The sequence below is a fragment of the Lynx rufus genome, unplaced genomic scaffold, assembly GCF_022079265.1.
Source record: "Lynx rufus isolate CCGP_SWC_20201006 ecotype Redwood Valley unplaced genomic scaffold, mLynRuf1.p SCAF_5, whole genome shotgun sequence".
NCBI lineage: Eukaryota > Metazoa > Chordata > Mammalia > Carnivora > Felidae > Lynx > Lynx rufus.
Window position 1 is genome coordinate 103,985,464 of NW_025814867.1, and position 13,920 is coordinate 103,999,383.

The following is a 13,920-nucleotide window of genomic DNA, read 5'->3' on the forward strand; positions in this document are numbered from 1 at the left end:
GCTATATAGGCATTGTTTTTAATACTTTAATGTTCTTTTTGTGATATAATTTTCCTATAACCATTTCAGCCATATTATAGGTTTTTGCTGTTACCTTTTTATATAAGATAAAAATCTCTATATTTTTATATCTTGTGTCTCACTCAGACTAATATAGTGCACTCTTGGGTTGTCATAAAGCTACTTTTACTTTGTGTCCTGGTGCAGATAGTAGTTCCATGACAAAAGAGCAAAAATAATAGTGTAGGATTGATTTTGTTAAACTCATGTAGTACTAAAGTACATAGAGCACCCAAGAAATTTGATCCTGATATACCTAGACTAAGGACTTTTCCTTGTAGTTACATAGAGTTGAAATGGGAATTATGAGTTCTAAACTCTGAATATTACATTTGCTATCTGTGGAACAGTTATATAAGACTCAGAATCTGGTCAACCCCAGAGTTTGAGATTAAGAGAATAAAAGTGCATATTTGAATACATGTCACACTTACAGTTAAAAGGTAAGGTAAGGCATTTGGCAACTGCAAGGTCTGTCAAAACTCCCTTTTTCCATTTTGAGCAAATATGAGCCCATGCTATGCTCTAAGCACTTTGTAAGGCCCTCTTGTGTATAACAGATAAATTTCAGATCTTTTGCTTCTCAGTAACTTAAAATGTAGTATATAAAGGATAGGAAATTTTGTTTGTTTTTATCTCCTGGTGACATTTAATATATTTTAAGTGCTTGAGAAGCCCATAATTCTGGATGTTACTAACTTGAAACTTTCTCTCCCTTGCAATTCTAGGTTGACCACTTCTGTCCTTATAAGGCCACTTTAAATCTAGTGGGGGATTACTGAACACCTTGTGGACACCCCTACTTTCCTCCAGGCCTTTTTTGGTCTCTGTTGGGGAGAGAGCTGTCTAGATCCTCCTTTTTGACCCTAATTCTAACCCGATTCAGTTTGAGACTCCAGGTCTTCATACCAAGGGCTTGATCTAATGGCAAAAACTGGTAGGATTCACTTTGAGCTGTTATCTTTACTCATGAGCTTTGCTTCATTTACCTTAGTGACTGTTAGGCTTCTTACCCCATTCCTGAACATCCATTTCAAGCAGATAATTAACTTCCTACTCTACTGCAAAAAATAGTGATGTGTGGTGTGGACTCGCTCAGCTTCCCTCCCACCATTACTAAACTTATCTGCAATATCTTAAGCGGCCTTCATCTCATTCTCCTCCCTCCCCCAGTTTCAGAAGTATACCCATTCACCTTTCCAAGGAAAGGTTCACCTGTCTACAGCTCTTTCACTTCCACCATCTTGGAGACTTGCCCAGACAGCTTAATTCTTTCATCTTAGATCTCTACCTTTCCATTGGCTTCTTCCACACATGCTCAAGTTTTACCCCTTTTGGTCTTAGATCTTTCATCTTAGATCTCTCCTTCTCCATTGGCTTCTTACACACATGCTTAAGTTTTACCCCCTATTACAAACAAAGAAGAAAAACCAAAAAACCTTGCCCTTGTCCCCTTCTCCAGACTCTTTCTGTTGCTTTCTCTGTCTGCTTTCTTACACTGCCAAATCTATTGAAAAAAATAACTGCTTCTTCCTTCTTCCCACCCATTCACTTCCCAGTGCATGATGTTTGCTCCCACTAGTCTGCTGATATTGGTGTAGATAAAGAAGCTAATAATGTAGTTTTTAATCTAGAGGCTGTCTTTACTCATACCATTTAAGAACTATTTTGTTCATATAAAGACCCTTCTTTGGTGGTCTGCAGTGGTATTCTTTGCTGCTCTCACTTCTTTTTCTCACTTCCTTGATTTGTTCCTCTTTAATGATTTTTCCATAAATCTTGGTGTTCTCCAACATTTTATTCTCTTCTTCCTGCTGTTTGCTTTGCAAGTACTCTCTGGGCAATCTTGATTATGCTCACAATTTTCACTTACCAGCTGTTATCTTGGTGATTCCCAGGTATTAATAGTTCTGACCTTTCTTCTTAAATCCAGATCCATATGACCTGGGAACTATTGGACATCCTCATTTCATTGTACTGCAGGTACTTTAATACCTAGCCTATTAAATATTGAAAGAATATTCCCCTGTAAATGTCCAAAACTCTTTTCTCAATAAAATCCACAATCTAATGAGTTACACATACTCTTAGTAAATAACTTTAATTCTTTCCTCTTTCCCCTTGTTTCCCACATCCGACATATGTTGATTATATTAGATTTTTAGTGTAATGTTTGGCTTTCTCTCCAGGTGTCAATTACCTGGACTATTGCAGTGGTGATCTCTTAGTGGGCCTTCCTTTCCTATCTCCCTTCCTGCCCTCAGTTTACCCTTCATACTACTGTACTGTTTTTTTAATGCAAGTAAACCTGAGTGTTTTGCTGTTGCTTATATTATCCAGTCCCAGCTCCTCAGAGTGACATGCAGGGAAGCCTTTACAGTATTTCTTTACCATCCCTTGTTCCTAGTGTTCACTTGAATAATCTTCTGCCTTCTGTTACCCACTTTCCTTATTCCTCTGTGCATGTTACATACTCTGCCTGGAAAGCCCTTCCTTTTCTACACCATTCCTACTCCTCCTTCAAGACTTAGCTTAAATACCATCCTCTAGGAAGATCATTACATTCATGTAATTCTTAAGAAACTCTTCCGTGCAGTTTGCAACTGACTTGTTCCAGATTGTCCACTAAACTATGTTGCTTCTCAATTCCATAATGAGGTCTATTGAAGTGAGAAGCAGTGGAAGATTCGCTGGACATATGAAAGAAGAGTGAATCCTTTTTGCTACAGTGTTTAGATTTTGATTTCTTGGAATTCATACTTTACATTTTTTTACATTCATAGGGAATGTATTGCTTTGTATTTGTTGGACCCTGGATCCATACTTAGGATACCAAATGAAGACACTGTTCTTGTTTCTCTAACTTCTGAGACTAATGGAGATTTCAGTTAAGGAAAACAGTAATTGCAGGATTCAGTAGTTGAGTGCAGTGACAAAACTTGAACAGGGGGCAGTATGAGCAATAAGGAGGGGATGAATACGACTGAGTAGTGGTAGGGAAGGAGGGGAGGACAGGACTGAACATCTCCATTGTGTTTTAGTAGGAAGAACCAAAAGTAGCAGACTATAGCTGCCATTTATTGAACATTTCCTATGTATGCAAAAGCACTGCACTAAGAACCTAATATTTATTATCTCATTAAGTCTTAAAATCTCTATGATGTATACACTGTCACTACACATTTTCTGGATGAGGAGACTGAGGTACAGAGGTTAAAAAACGTGCCAAAGGTTATTCAAGTATAAAGTGCTAAGTCTTGAGCCAAGGTCTGACTCCAGAGTGTGTACTCTTACCTGTACACGTTTGCCAGCATGTGCAGAGGTATGGAGATGAGAGGGCATTTGCAGATTCATGGAATTGTAAGAGGTCATTATGATTGGAGCTTAGTTTGCAAATGAGGGAGTACAGGAGGTGGGGCTGGACAGGATCTTGAAGGATCTAGTTCGCATTCGATGATAACGCACTTAGAATTTAGCTTGAAGGGGGCGGGGGGTGTTGTTAAAGTGTATTAGGCAAAAGAGTGCACATTTGCATTTAGAACAGTTATTTTGGGAACTGTGGAAAATACATTGAGGCTAAGATGGGAAAACACTGAGGCTGGAGGTAAGGAGCTAGTCAAGAGGTTACGGCAGTATCTCAAAAGAAAGATGATAAATGTCTAATTCGTACAACAGACATTGGATTGAGGAACCATTAAATAATAGGTTGAGCCTATCAAGAATTTTTCATGGCTAAAGAGAGGGAGAAATCTAGCATGATTCTTACTAGGTCCAGGTCTTGTTGATGAATAGGTAATAGAAAATACTTTGGATGGTGAGTATTTGGGAGGGGGATAGGAAGAGGGTAAATAGGCTTTTGGACATGTTGTCCAAATTTCAAATTAAGTATAGTGCATTCAAGTGGAGGTGCACAGCAGAGTGTTGGCTTTCCAGGTCTGCAGTTGAGAAAGTTGGGGCTTGGTTAAACAAAAAGTGTGTAGATGTTAAAACTGTGGATTAAGGAGAATGCTGGACCTGGGGCATTGGGAGGAAGGTGGGCAGTGCTAGTTATGAAGTTCTGAGGAACACTGATACTTATTGTGAGTCAGGGAATAGATTTCAGTAAAGAAAGAAAGATGAAGTGCGGTGGACAAAGCAGTAGGAGGAAATTCAGAATCAGGAGCTATCGCAGAGGCCAAGGGACAAGAGCAAGAAAGGAGCTGCCTACTGGCTGAGGAACTATAGAGTAGTCAAGATACAGAGAAAACCGTGCACATTCAGTTTTTCACTTGGGATTATTAGGGCTTGGCAAGAACTATTATAGTGAAGAAGAGGTAGAGGCCAGGTTGCAGAGATTTAAGAAGTGAATGGGAGGTGAAGAAATGCATTTAGATTATTTTAGGATGCTAGGGAAGAGATGAATGATTTTTTAAACATTGGCTAATATTTAAGCATTTTTTAAAGTATTACAAAAAACCCTATGTGAATGGCATAAAGGATGTAGGAGGCTGATAATCAGTTAGGGAAAGTCCTTAGGGAGATGAGTGGGTGTGGAGCCAGAAATGAAAACTAACAGGTGAAGGGATGCAATTCTGAAGAGGAGGAAGGTGAGGGGGTTGTGGATAGTTGGGGTTGTAGGTAAATTTATAAGTGGGAAGTATTGGAAGCTTCTGGCTTCTCATGTGAAGGACTCAGATTAAGAAATAGGGCTCCTGAAGCACCTGGGTGGCTCAATCAGTTGAACATCAGACTTCAGCTCAGGTCATGATCTCGAGGATTGTTATGTTGAGCCCCACCCATGTCAGACTGTGCTGACAGCCAGAGTCTGGAGCCTGCTTCAGATTCTCTGTCTCCCTCTCTCTCTGCCCCTCCCCCCCTCAAAAATAAACAAACATTAAAATTTTTTAAATTAAAAAAAGTAATAGGGTTCCTTTGGAGAGTATATGATAAGCTCCTGCAAAAGAACAGTGATTTAAGAGTTGTTGCAAAGGACAGAGGCTTTACGTAGCATATATAGAAAGATAAAAGATTGAAGACTTGAGATGGGTGGCATCTATGACAGTCTTCTGTTGTTTCCTTGGTAGCAATGCAAATTTTCTTAGACATCTGTAAGACTGGTTACACTCCTGCCCATCTATAGCACTTTCTTCATACCAAAGGATAGCACTTAGGACCTTGTGTTACAAAAAGTATGTATCATTCTTCCAAGTGAGAATCGAAAGCTTCTAAAAGATAATTCTTGCTTTTTTTTTTTCTTTTCTTTTCTTCCCCCCACCCCCCACCCCCATCATTGTATCCTCTCATCCTATGAAAATATTTCAGGTCAGGTAATTCTCAATAAATGTTTATTGAATTTGTACATTTCTGAGCTAAACTTGTGTGCTGTGACCACCATGTATTGAGCCCTGTCAGCAACACATAATAGCTGTTTTCAGGACTGTGGTATGAGATGGTTTCAGTTGGTGGTCTGTATTTACAGAGGTTGTGAAGTCCAGTATTTTTGGCATTTTATATAAAATAATTTCACCATTTCATTTGTTAATTTATCTGTAGGTCTTGTATCACTGATGGTTATACTTACCTATTCCTATCTGATTTAGACTGCTATAGGCATAACAGAATTTACTTATTCATGTTAATTGCCTATGTGCTTTTATTTGCTCTCTCTATTTTAAATCTTTTCTTCACTTTGATGTTTCATCAGAAAGCAATACACAAAAGAGAGAAAACCCAAATCAGATAATTTTACTAGGTGATAGGTTTTTTGTTTTAATAAATGTTTGTAGGGATGGAGCTAGTAGTTAACAGCTAGTAGAGTGGTATATTTGGACTACTTTTATTTATTAATTAGTACAAGGGTTATTAAAGTTATGGCTTATCCAGGTCAATTTTGCTTTGGATTTTATTGACAGCATTTATTCTACTTAAATTGCTTCAGCTATAAAATTCTTTTGTTACAACAAATAATGGAGTGCAATTAGTGCTTTCTGTATTCTTGAGAAAATTCATTCTCTAAACATAAGTTATGAAATTATGGAGTATTTGCCAGCCATTTCTTTCTTAGAGCCTTCTAAAAAAGTTTGTTAGGAGAACTGAGCTCTTCACTTTTATCTCTTTTATTAAACGGTAATGTTTAGAAATATTCTTTTTTATCTTGACTCAAATACAAAATGACCAAGTGTCAAAGATTTTATTTCACATGTTAATTAATAAGTAAGCCAGCAAGATGGTAAAGCCACCTTGATTTTAAAAGAAAATTGAGAGAACAGACACATTTATAGGCAATCAGGAATGCTGAAATGAATTTTCAAACAGATGCAAGACTGGTCAGTATCCTCAGGGCAATAAAATGTGCTTTTTTGAAATCCTCTCTTCTTCCAGCAGGGAGAAGTGAATTACAGAACAAAGTTTATTTGTGTCTCTATGTACATGAATCATTTGCATTACTCAGTTTTACCAAAATTGTAAAATAGCCCAGACAGACAAACACAGTGAAAGGCATAAGCCCTCTACAGAATCAGATATTCCCAAGGAATTTGTCACACAATTCCTAGCACTCTGTTGAAAGGACACTCAGGAATCTTTTTGTCCATTTCAAAACCTTTCATTATATTTTATGACACGTTCCGTTCTAATTCCAATGTCATACTTACTTCTCTCCTTTTTGTACGTTGTAGTTCCCCCTCACCTCCAGTGCTTCCTTCTCAGGGGGAATAATTCACAACCCCAAGGCTAGGGACAATTACTGGAAGTACAGGTTTTGCCTGGCACTTGTGAATGTTTGGATGGCAAGCAATGCCGAGAAGTGGGAAGGGGTGAGCGGTGGACATCCCAAAGTTGGTTCAAACTGCACATTCCCAGAAATATAACAGTTTGGACCTGCCAGGTCCAGATTGTCACATTAAAAGGCTATGTTGCCTCACTTGTACAGTACTGCCCCTCATATTTAGAGCGTGGTATTGTTAGAGAGCACTTGCCCAGAAGTTTTCTCCTTTGGTGCTCCCCACAATTGTGTGAAGTAGCCAGTGTTTGTTTTTGATCCTCTTACTCACAGAGAGTAAACCAGGGCATAGAAAAGTTAAGTTAATTGCTTGCTTTGTACTCAGGCTTTCTGAACATTGTTCACTTCATATTCCACTATGCATCCTGGCATTTAAGTGGGCAGTTACTAAATAATAATTATGTTCCTAGAACAATAACATTCTATACCCCTGATTTTTATTCCCATTTTATGAATGTAGAAAGAAGAAATCTTAAGGATGAGCTATTGAAGGTGATGTTTTATTTATATTTGTTAGTGCTTTGTTTTTTTGAGGAAAGAGCCGGCTAACTACTTAGGTAAAAGAGTTGATAAATGGCTGAGCAATGTGGAAGACCGCTATAATTTCCCCATATTCTTGCACATTTTAGATTTCATTTATAAGGCAACAATAGTTTATCATATGGAGAAGAGCTGGATAAAATATGGTGGTCCCCCTTACCTGCGGGGGGATATGTTCCAAGACGCCCAGTGGAAGCCTGAAGCCACAGATAGTACCAATCCTATATATACTATTTTTTCTATACATATCTATATATTTAATTTATAAATTAGGCATAGTAAGAGATTAACAGCAGTAACTAATAATAAAATAGAACAATTACAACAGTATACTATAGTAAAAGTTATATGAATGTGGTCTCTCAAAATACCTTCTCTTGATAAAATGCCTACATGATGAGATGAAGGATGTAGGCGCTGTGACATAGTGTTAGGCTACTCTAGCATCTTAAAATATAGAAATTTATAATGAAATGAATGTGTAATATGTAGAATTATAGAATGTGTCAGAAGGAGGATTCTCTGCTTCCAGACTGGTTCACTGCAGGTAACTGAAACCACAGAAAATATGACCATGGATACGAGAGGATTACTCTGGACCCTACTTATTAGCAGTATCTGCTCTTGGTTTTAACTTGTTTTTTAGCTTCTTTTGAATGGTTTATGGTTTCTGGGAGGAAAGAATACCTGTAATACATATTTGGAAATTGTTGTTCCATAGTTTAATGAAATACAGGGGTGGGAAAATGCCTTTCAATTGTATATACTCGTTTCTAATACGTACAAAATGAGTATTGCTGTCTGTATTTTGCAGTGGGGAGAAAGCCACAGAAAGTGCTTTTTCTTCTTAGCATTCTAAGACTTTCCATCCTCATGGAGAGATGTGATGTGATTCATCTGGTTTACCTTTTTATATTATAGTAGACTCCATCATCTTTTTGGAAATGCAACATAAGGATAGAGATAAACTTCCTATCAGTTTAGCAAGTTCTATTTGGAGGAAGTATATGAAGTTGAGATTGGATATAATGTTTGGTTTGATTTTCTGTTCAAAATTTTCACATGGTGAGGACAGTATTTTTCTACATATATCAGTAGGCAGTAACGATTACTTCAAAGCTTCCAAAGCCAGATACTACACCTGCATGTTCCAGCAGGGTTGCTGAATTTATTCCCAAGATGCATGGTAATGTGTACTTTGTATTACTGAGGTTGAATAAGGAAAAGTTACAGTGTTCTCTGCCAGCTGTGCACATTAATATTGAAATAATTTGGGTTTTTTTTTCACCTTGCCTGTCTTCTGTATAGTTGCACTGTTTTCTTAAATGAACAAGAGAAGCATTGCTCTTTATCTTAAGGATTTGTAACATCTTAAAGTATAGAATTCTATAATGAAATGAAACAATTTTCTTTTTCTTTTTCTTTTTCAGGTTCGGCTCAGCTAATATTTAACATAACCAGATCTGTAGAATACACTGCTTGCAATGAAACTGTTATCATCCCATGCTATGTTAATAATGTGGAGGCCACAAACATTAATGAAATGTATGTAAAGTGGAAATTTAGAGGAAAAGACATTTTCACCTTTGATGGCGCTGTAGAAAAGACCACTCGCGACAATAAATTTAAGAGTACAAAAATCATACCACAAAAATTACTAAATGGCATTGCCTCTTTGGAGATGAACAAGGAAGAGGCTGTTGTAGGAAACTACACTTGTGAAGTAACAGAATTAAGCAGAGAAGGCGAAACCATCATAGAACTAAAATACCGTATTGGTAAGATTTCTATAAAAGCTTCTCATTTATTTGTCCTGTAGCATCCTGATCCTATTAGAAAGGGGGCAGAATGGGGCTAGGCAAAGCACAGGCTATTAATAATGTTGATGTAATGTTTATCAGCTTTAAAATCATGAGTTTTATCTTACTCGCTTTTCTACTTTTCAGAGTAAAACTCCTTTGCTGTTGGTTAATTTGTATATTGTGTGGTTCTCACACTTTTGGTCCCAGGACTATTCCTTTGGGGTGAACAGTCCTAAGGTCATCTATGCTGCATTTCTGTTTGCTGCCATCAAAAGTACTCTCTTTCATGTGATTAATTTTCCAGCCTCTTTCCAATTATTTGGCCTTTTCTTTAACCTTACACTTTGACCAAGGGTTGACGAGTGCCAGCCGTGTCCCCTCTGCAGAGACTAGATTAGGAGACTCAGGAGATTAAAAAATCAGGTTATCATGGATGAGTCCTTAAGGCTTCCTATGCTTCGCTTTGCTTTGGTGTTTTCTTCATTGGCCAAGATTTGGAAGAACTAGAGATCCAATTCAGTGTATTTGAATTCAGCCTTGATTATAGCACCATGGTTCTGCCCTTTCTTCACAAACTTGGCTTGGTGAGTTGTATAAAGCAGTAGTTAGTTGAAGTAAACAACCTGCTTTCTTTTCTTTATTGTGCCATCTGATTTCTTCAACCACATACAAGTGCATCATGACCTTTTGTTTGAAGTATCTGTTTAGAATCACTAGACATATTACTGATTTTAGGATTAGACCATACTTTGAGAACCTCTGCTTTGATGGGACCAGAACAGTTCAGTTGGATCACCTCTTTGTCTTCCCCTAGTGTTGAGACATTATAAAATGTCTGTCACCAGACTGAGAATGACCTGTTTAATTTGGTGGAATCTTTTGACAGTGTTTAGGATTAGGAATCAGGAAATCTAAATTCGATCACCTATTTTGCAACTTAACTATTTGCCCATATGATCTTGAGAACTGTCTTCTCTGAGTCCAAGTTACCTCCCTTATCTCTGGGATGGGGATGAAAGTAGATCCCTGCTTTTATGTATTCTGCAGTGTAATGAGCATCAAATGAGATCTCATATGTAAGTTCTTTGTAAATCAAAGTGCTTTGCAAATGTTGGTTGTGTTCCTGGAATGTTTATTTTATGAAGTAAGATTTATCAAGTTGTTGAAGCTGGCCTGGGATATTGTAAGAGGGATTTTTGTGCAGTGAGGAATGGGTAGGAGATAGGTTAGAGCGGGCTGGCAGAGTTTGGAAGGCGATGCTGCTAGGAAATCTCTTATGTTGTAACTTGTATTAATTTGACATTAACTGGGACTAAGAAGCTTTTAAAAAAAAAATGTATACCTTTCAGCAGGGTCTGACCATTCAAACACTGGGATTACCTAGAATTAGGTAACCTGACACCTACTTGAAATTTTTCTGAAGGAATGTATACTTAATGTGGGAATGAAAAAACAAGATGGAGGGGGCGGGGAGCAGCAGTTTTGGAGTATAGCGTCAGTCCCTGAGAGACAGACTGTTAAACTCAAGATACGAGATTTGAAAGGCCAGAAGATGGAGTGAAGATGGATGGGAAAGAAATACCAGTATCTGAGATGAAGACCAAGTTTATATTTTCATGTGCAATTATTTTATTTTTCTTTGTTTTCAAAGTACCCTATAAAAAAATGAGTTGTACTTACCTTTTGGGCCATTAGAATGAGAAGGTATTATTTTCTTGCAGAGAATGTTGAATACTATACAAGAAGTTTCAGACATTTGGCTTTGCACCCATTTTTATTTTTTGAAATAAAGATTCATAGGAAATTGTAAAGATTGAACAGAAAGATGCTGTCTACTGTGCCCAGTTTCCCCCAGTGATTGCGTCTTCTGTAACTATAGTAAAGTATCAAAACCAGCAGGTTCACAATGGTACAATGTGTGCATATTTCTTTGTCATTTTATCACATGTGTATATTTAAGTAACTACCACCACAGTCAAGATTCAGAACCATTGTTCCATTAACACAAAGATCTTCCTCATGCAATCCCTTTATAGTCACCCCCAACTGTTCCCAACCTGGCACACATTAATGCATTTCTCTATGGCTATGATTTTGTCATTTCAACAGTGTCGTATAAGTAGAATCATACAGTATTTTGAGATTGGCTTTTTCTACTCAGCACAATGCTGTTGAGAACTATCCAATTTGCTGTGCGTATCAATAGTTTGTTTCCCCCACACTTCCTCTCTCTGAGCTAAGTAGTATTCCACGGTATGGGTGTATCACAGCTTGTTTAACCATTCACCTGTTGTAGGACATTTTGGTGGTTTCCAGCTTTTGGCTATTACAAATGAATCTGCTGTGAAAAATCATGTACAGGTTTCTGTGTGGACATAGTCTTCATTTCTCTGGATAAATGCCCAGAAGTATGATTACTGGTTGTATGTAAGTATATGCTTAGTTTTTAAAGAAACTGCCAAACTGTTTCTCAGAGTGGTTATTTCATCTTACGTTCTCATCAGCAACATACAAGCCATCTAGTTTCCCCACATCCTCGCCAGCATCTGGTGTTGTCTCTGTTTTACACCCATTTTTGACTGGAAGAAGAAATAAACCTCCTCTGCTCAAAGATGTTAATTTGGGGCAAGACTCTTACTGTGCAGTACAGAGTTACTATAGTAGTGCTGCTTGCCCATCATGTGGACTTTGGAGATTTAGCAGGAGAAACCATTATCACTATGTTGTGCTGTTTTTTGCCAATGTAGGCATAAATGAGAAACAGAAATTACTTAATAGAGAAATCTACTTAATGGAATGTGGAGTAATGGTGACCATTTGTGTTCCTTTTCTGAGCACTAGGACTGAATGTGTAGAATATTATATATGAATTAGAGTTTTATATACCTCTGGTGTCTCTGTGTAGTATTATACTTTTGGAAGGAGCACAGGACTTGAATTTAGAAAGATTTTTCTATCCTTCACCATTTCTAGTTTAAGAAAACTAGGTTGAGAAACTCAACCAATCTGGCCCTCAATTTTTTACCTGTAAAATGGGGATACTGTCTCCATGACAGAATTGTTTGGGATGTATATAAGTTAATATTTCTCTTTCTTAAAAAGATTTATTGAGTACCTACTATTCCCAGGCACTGTGCTAGGCACTAGGGATTCAGTAATGAGTAAGATGTGATCCCTACTTTCAAGGAAATGATAGCAGTATAAATAAGAACAGTAAAATAACCTAACATTTATTTGAGCGCATACCAGATACTTTATGTATGTTGTGTCCTGTGATCTTCTCAAGAATTCTAGGAGATAGACATAGGTCTTACCATTTGTTAGGTGAGGCAACAGGCGAGATTGTGGCAGAATTCAGTTCCTTGTGATTGTAGGACTTCTTTCTTTGTACTTCTGTTTCTTTGCTAGATGTCTGCTAGGGGCTTTTCTCAGCTCCTAGAGGTCACCTCATCCCTTGCCACACAGCCTCTTCCATATAATAAAGCCAGCAAAGGAGAACCTTCCTCTTGTACAAAGAATCTCTCTCACATTTTGATTTTCTTTTCCAGGAAGAGCTCAGACCTTTTTCAGAGCTCACCTGATAAGACCAGCCCCCTCTTCTCCCAAAGGCAATTTCCCTTTTGTAAAGCCAACTGGTTGGGCACCTTAATCACATCATCAGGATCCCTTTTGATATATAACACAACAGAATCATGGAAATGAAATCCATCATATTCACTTCCCCATCCCTTCTTCAAGGGGAGAGAATTATAAAAGGCTGATTGTAGGGAGCAGGGATTTGGGGAGCCACCGTAGAATTATGGGTTTAATTAAGTAACTGGGGACTAGCCTAGCCTAGTCAACACATCAAAAAAGTCATCACAGGCCTGAAACATCACATAAAAATGTGGCTTGAATTTTAGTGTTATAAATTTTATTTTAACCTTCTTTTGTGGAAACTGGTGTTTGTGAAGGTTTACCATGTATATATTTGAAGGAAAGGCACATTTAATTTATTTTAGTGATCTCTTCACTTTTTCCAGTTACCCCTTTTGTATACAGTGATAAGAGGAGTGAAGTACTGGGTTTTTAGAATACTTAGGCTGGGAAGAAAAATTTAAACACTCATTCATAGACCATATCCTCTTAATATCATTTCTTTGTTTTTCCACTAATAAGTTCATCTTCTTGAGACCACACTACCTGAACAAGAATTGGGGAAGAGTAATGGGCAGAGTTGTCAGCCACAGCTTGAATGGAATAGCATTGCCTTTGGACTATCTTTCTTATTCCTAAGGTGGAAAAATATCCAATAGCGACTATTTTAAGCTTAGTTTATTTTCTTAGTACCATAAACATTGAAAATTGAGAAGGACCTTAGAGAAGTATCTTATTCTTTTTGCCCCTTGAGGAACAATAGTTAAAGTCATCTGATAATAGTACCAAGACAGATCAATAGCTTAATGGGTATATAAGTGGTTTTATATAAAACATTGGCTTTTTCCCCCCAGCATCTCATTTGGTTCTTGAATGTCCACTTTGGTGACCCTCGGACTCTCCACCTTAACAAATTAGAGAGAGGTAACACATTCGTGCCAGTGAGAAGAGGTAAATTATGCCAGAGGTCTGAAGCAGTGATTTTAAACTGAGAGAATGATGGACCACCATGTACATGTGTGCGTATGTGCACACATGCACACATGCACACACTCTTGCTGTGGAGAACATATTACAGTCTTGGGGTGAGAGCTGAGAGGAAAGAGTGTGTGAAGTTTGAAT

The 13,920-nt window shown here is 37.7% G+C and overlaps 1 protein-coding gene across 7 annotated transcripts in view; it reads left to right on the top strand.

Annotated features, from left to right (window-relative positions):
- CD47 (CD47 molecule) overlaps positions 1–13,920 on the top strand; it is a 46,097-nt gene that overhangs the window by 2,792 nt on the left and 29,385 nt on the right. For all 7 annotated transcript variants that reach the window (XM_047098631.1, XM_047098625.1, XM_047098626.1 and 4 more), the window contains exon 2: positions 8,791–9,138. In XM_047098631.1, coding sequence (XP_046954587.1) covers positions 8,791–9,138 — 348 coding nt within the window. The remainder of the gene's footprint in view (positions 1–8,790; positions 9,139–13,920) is intronic.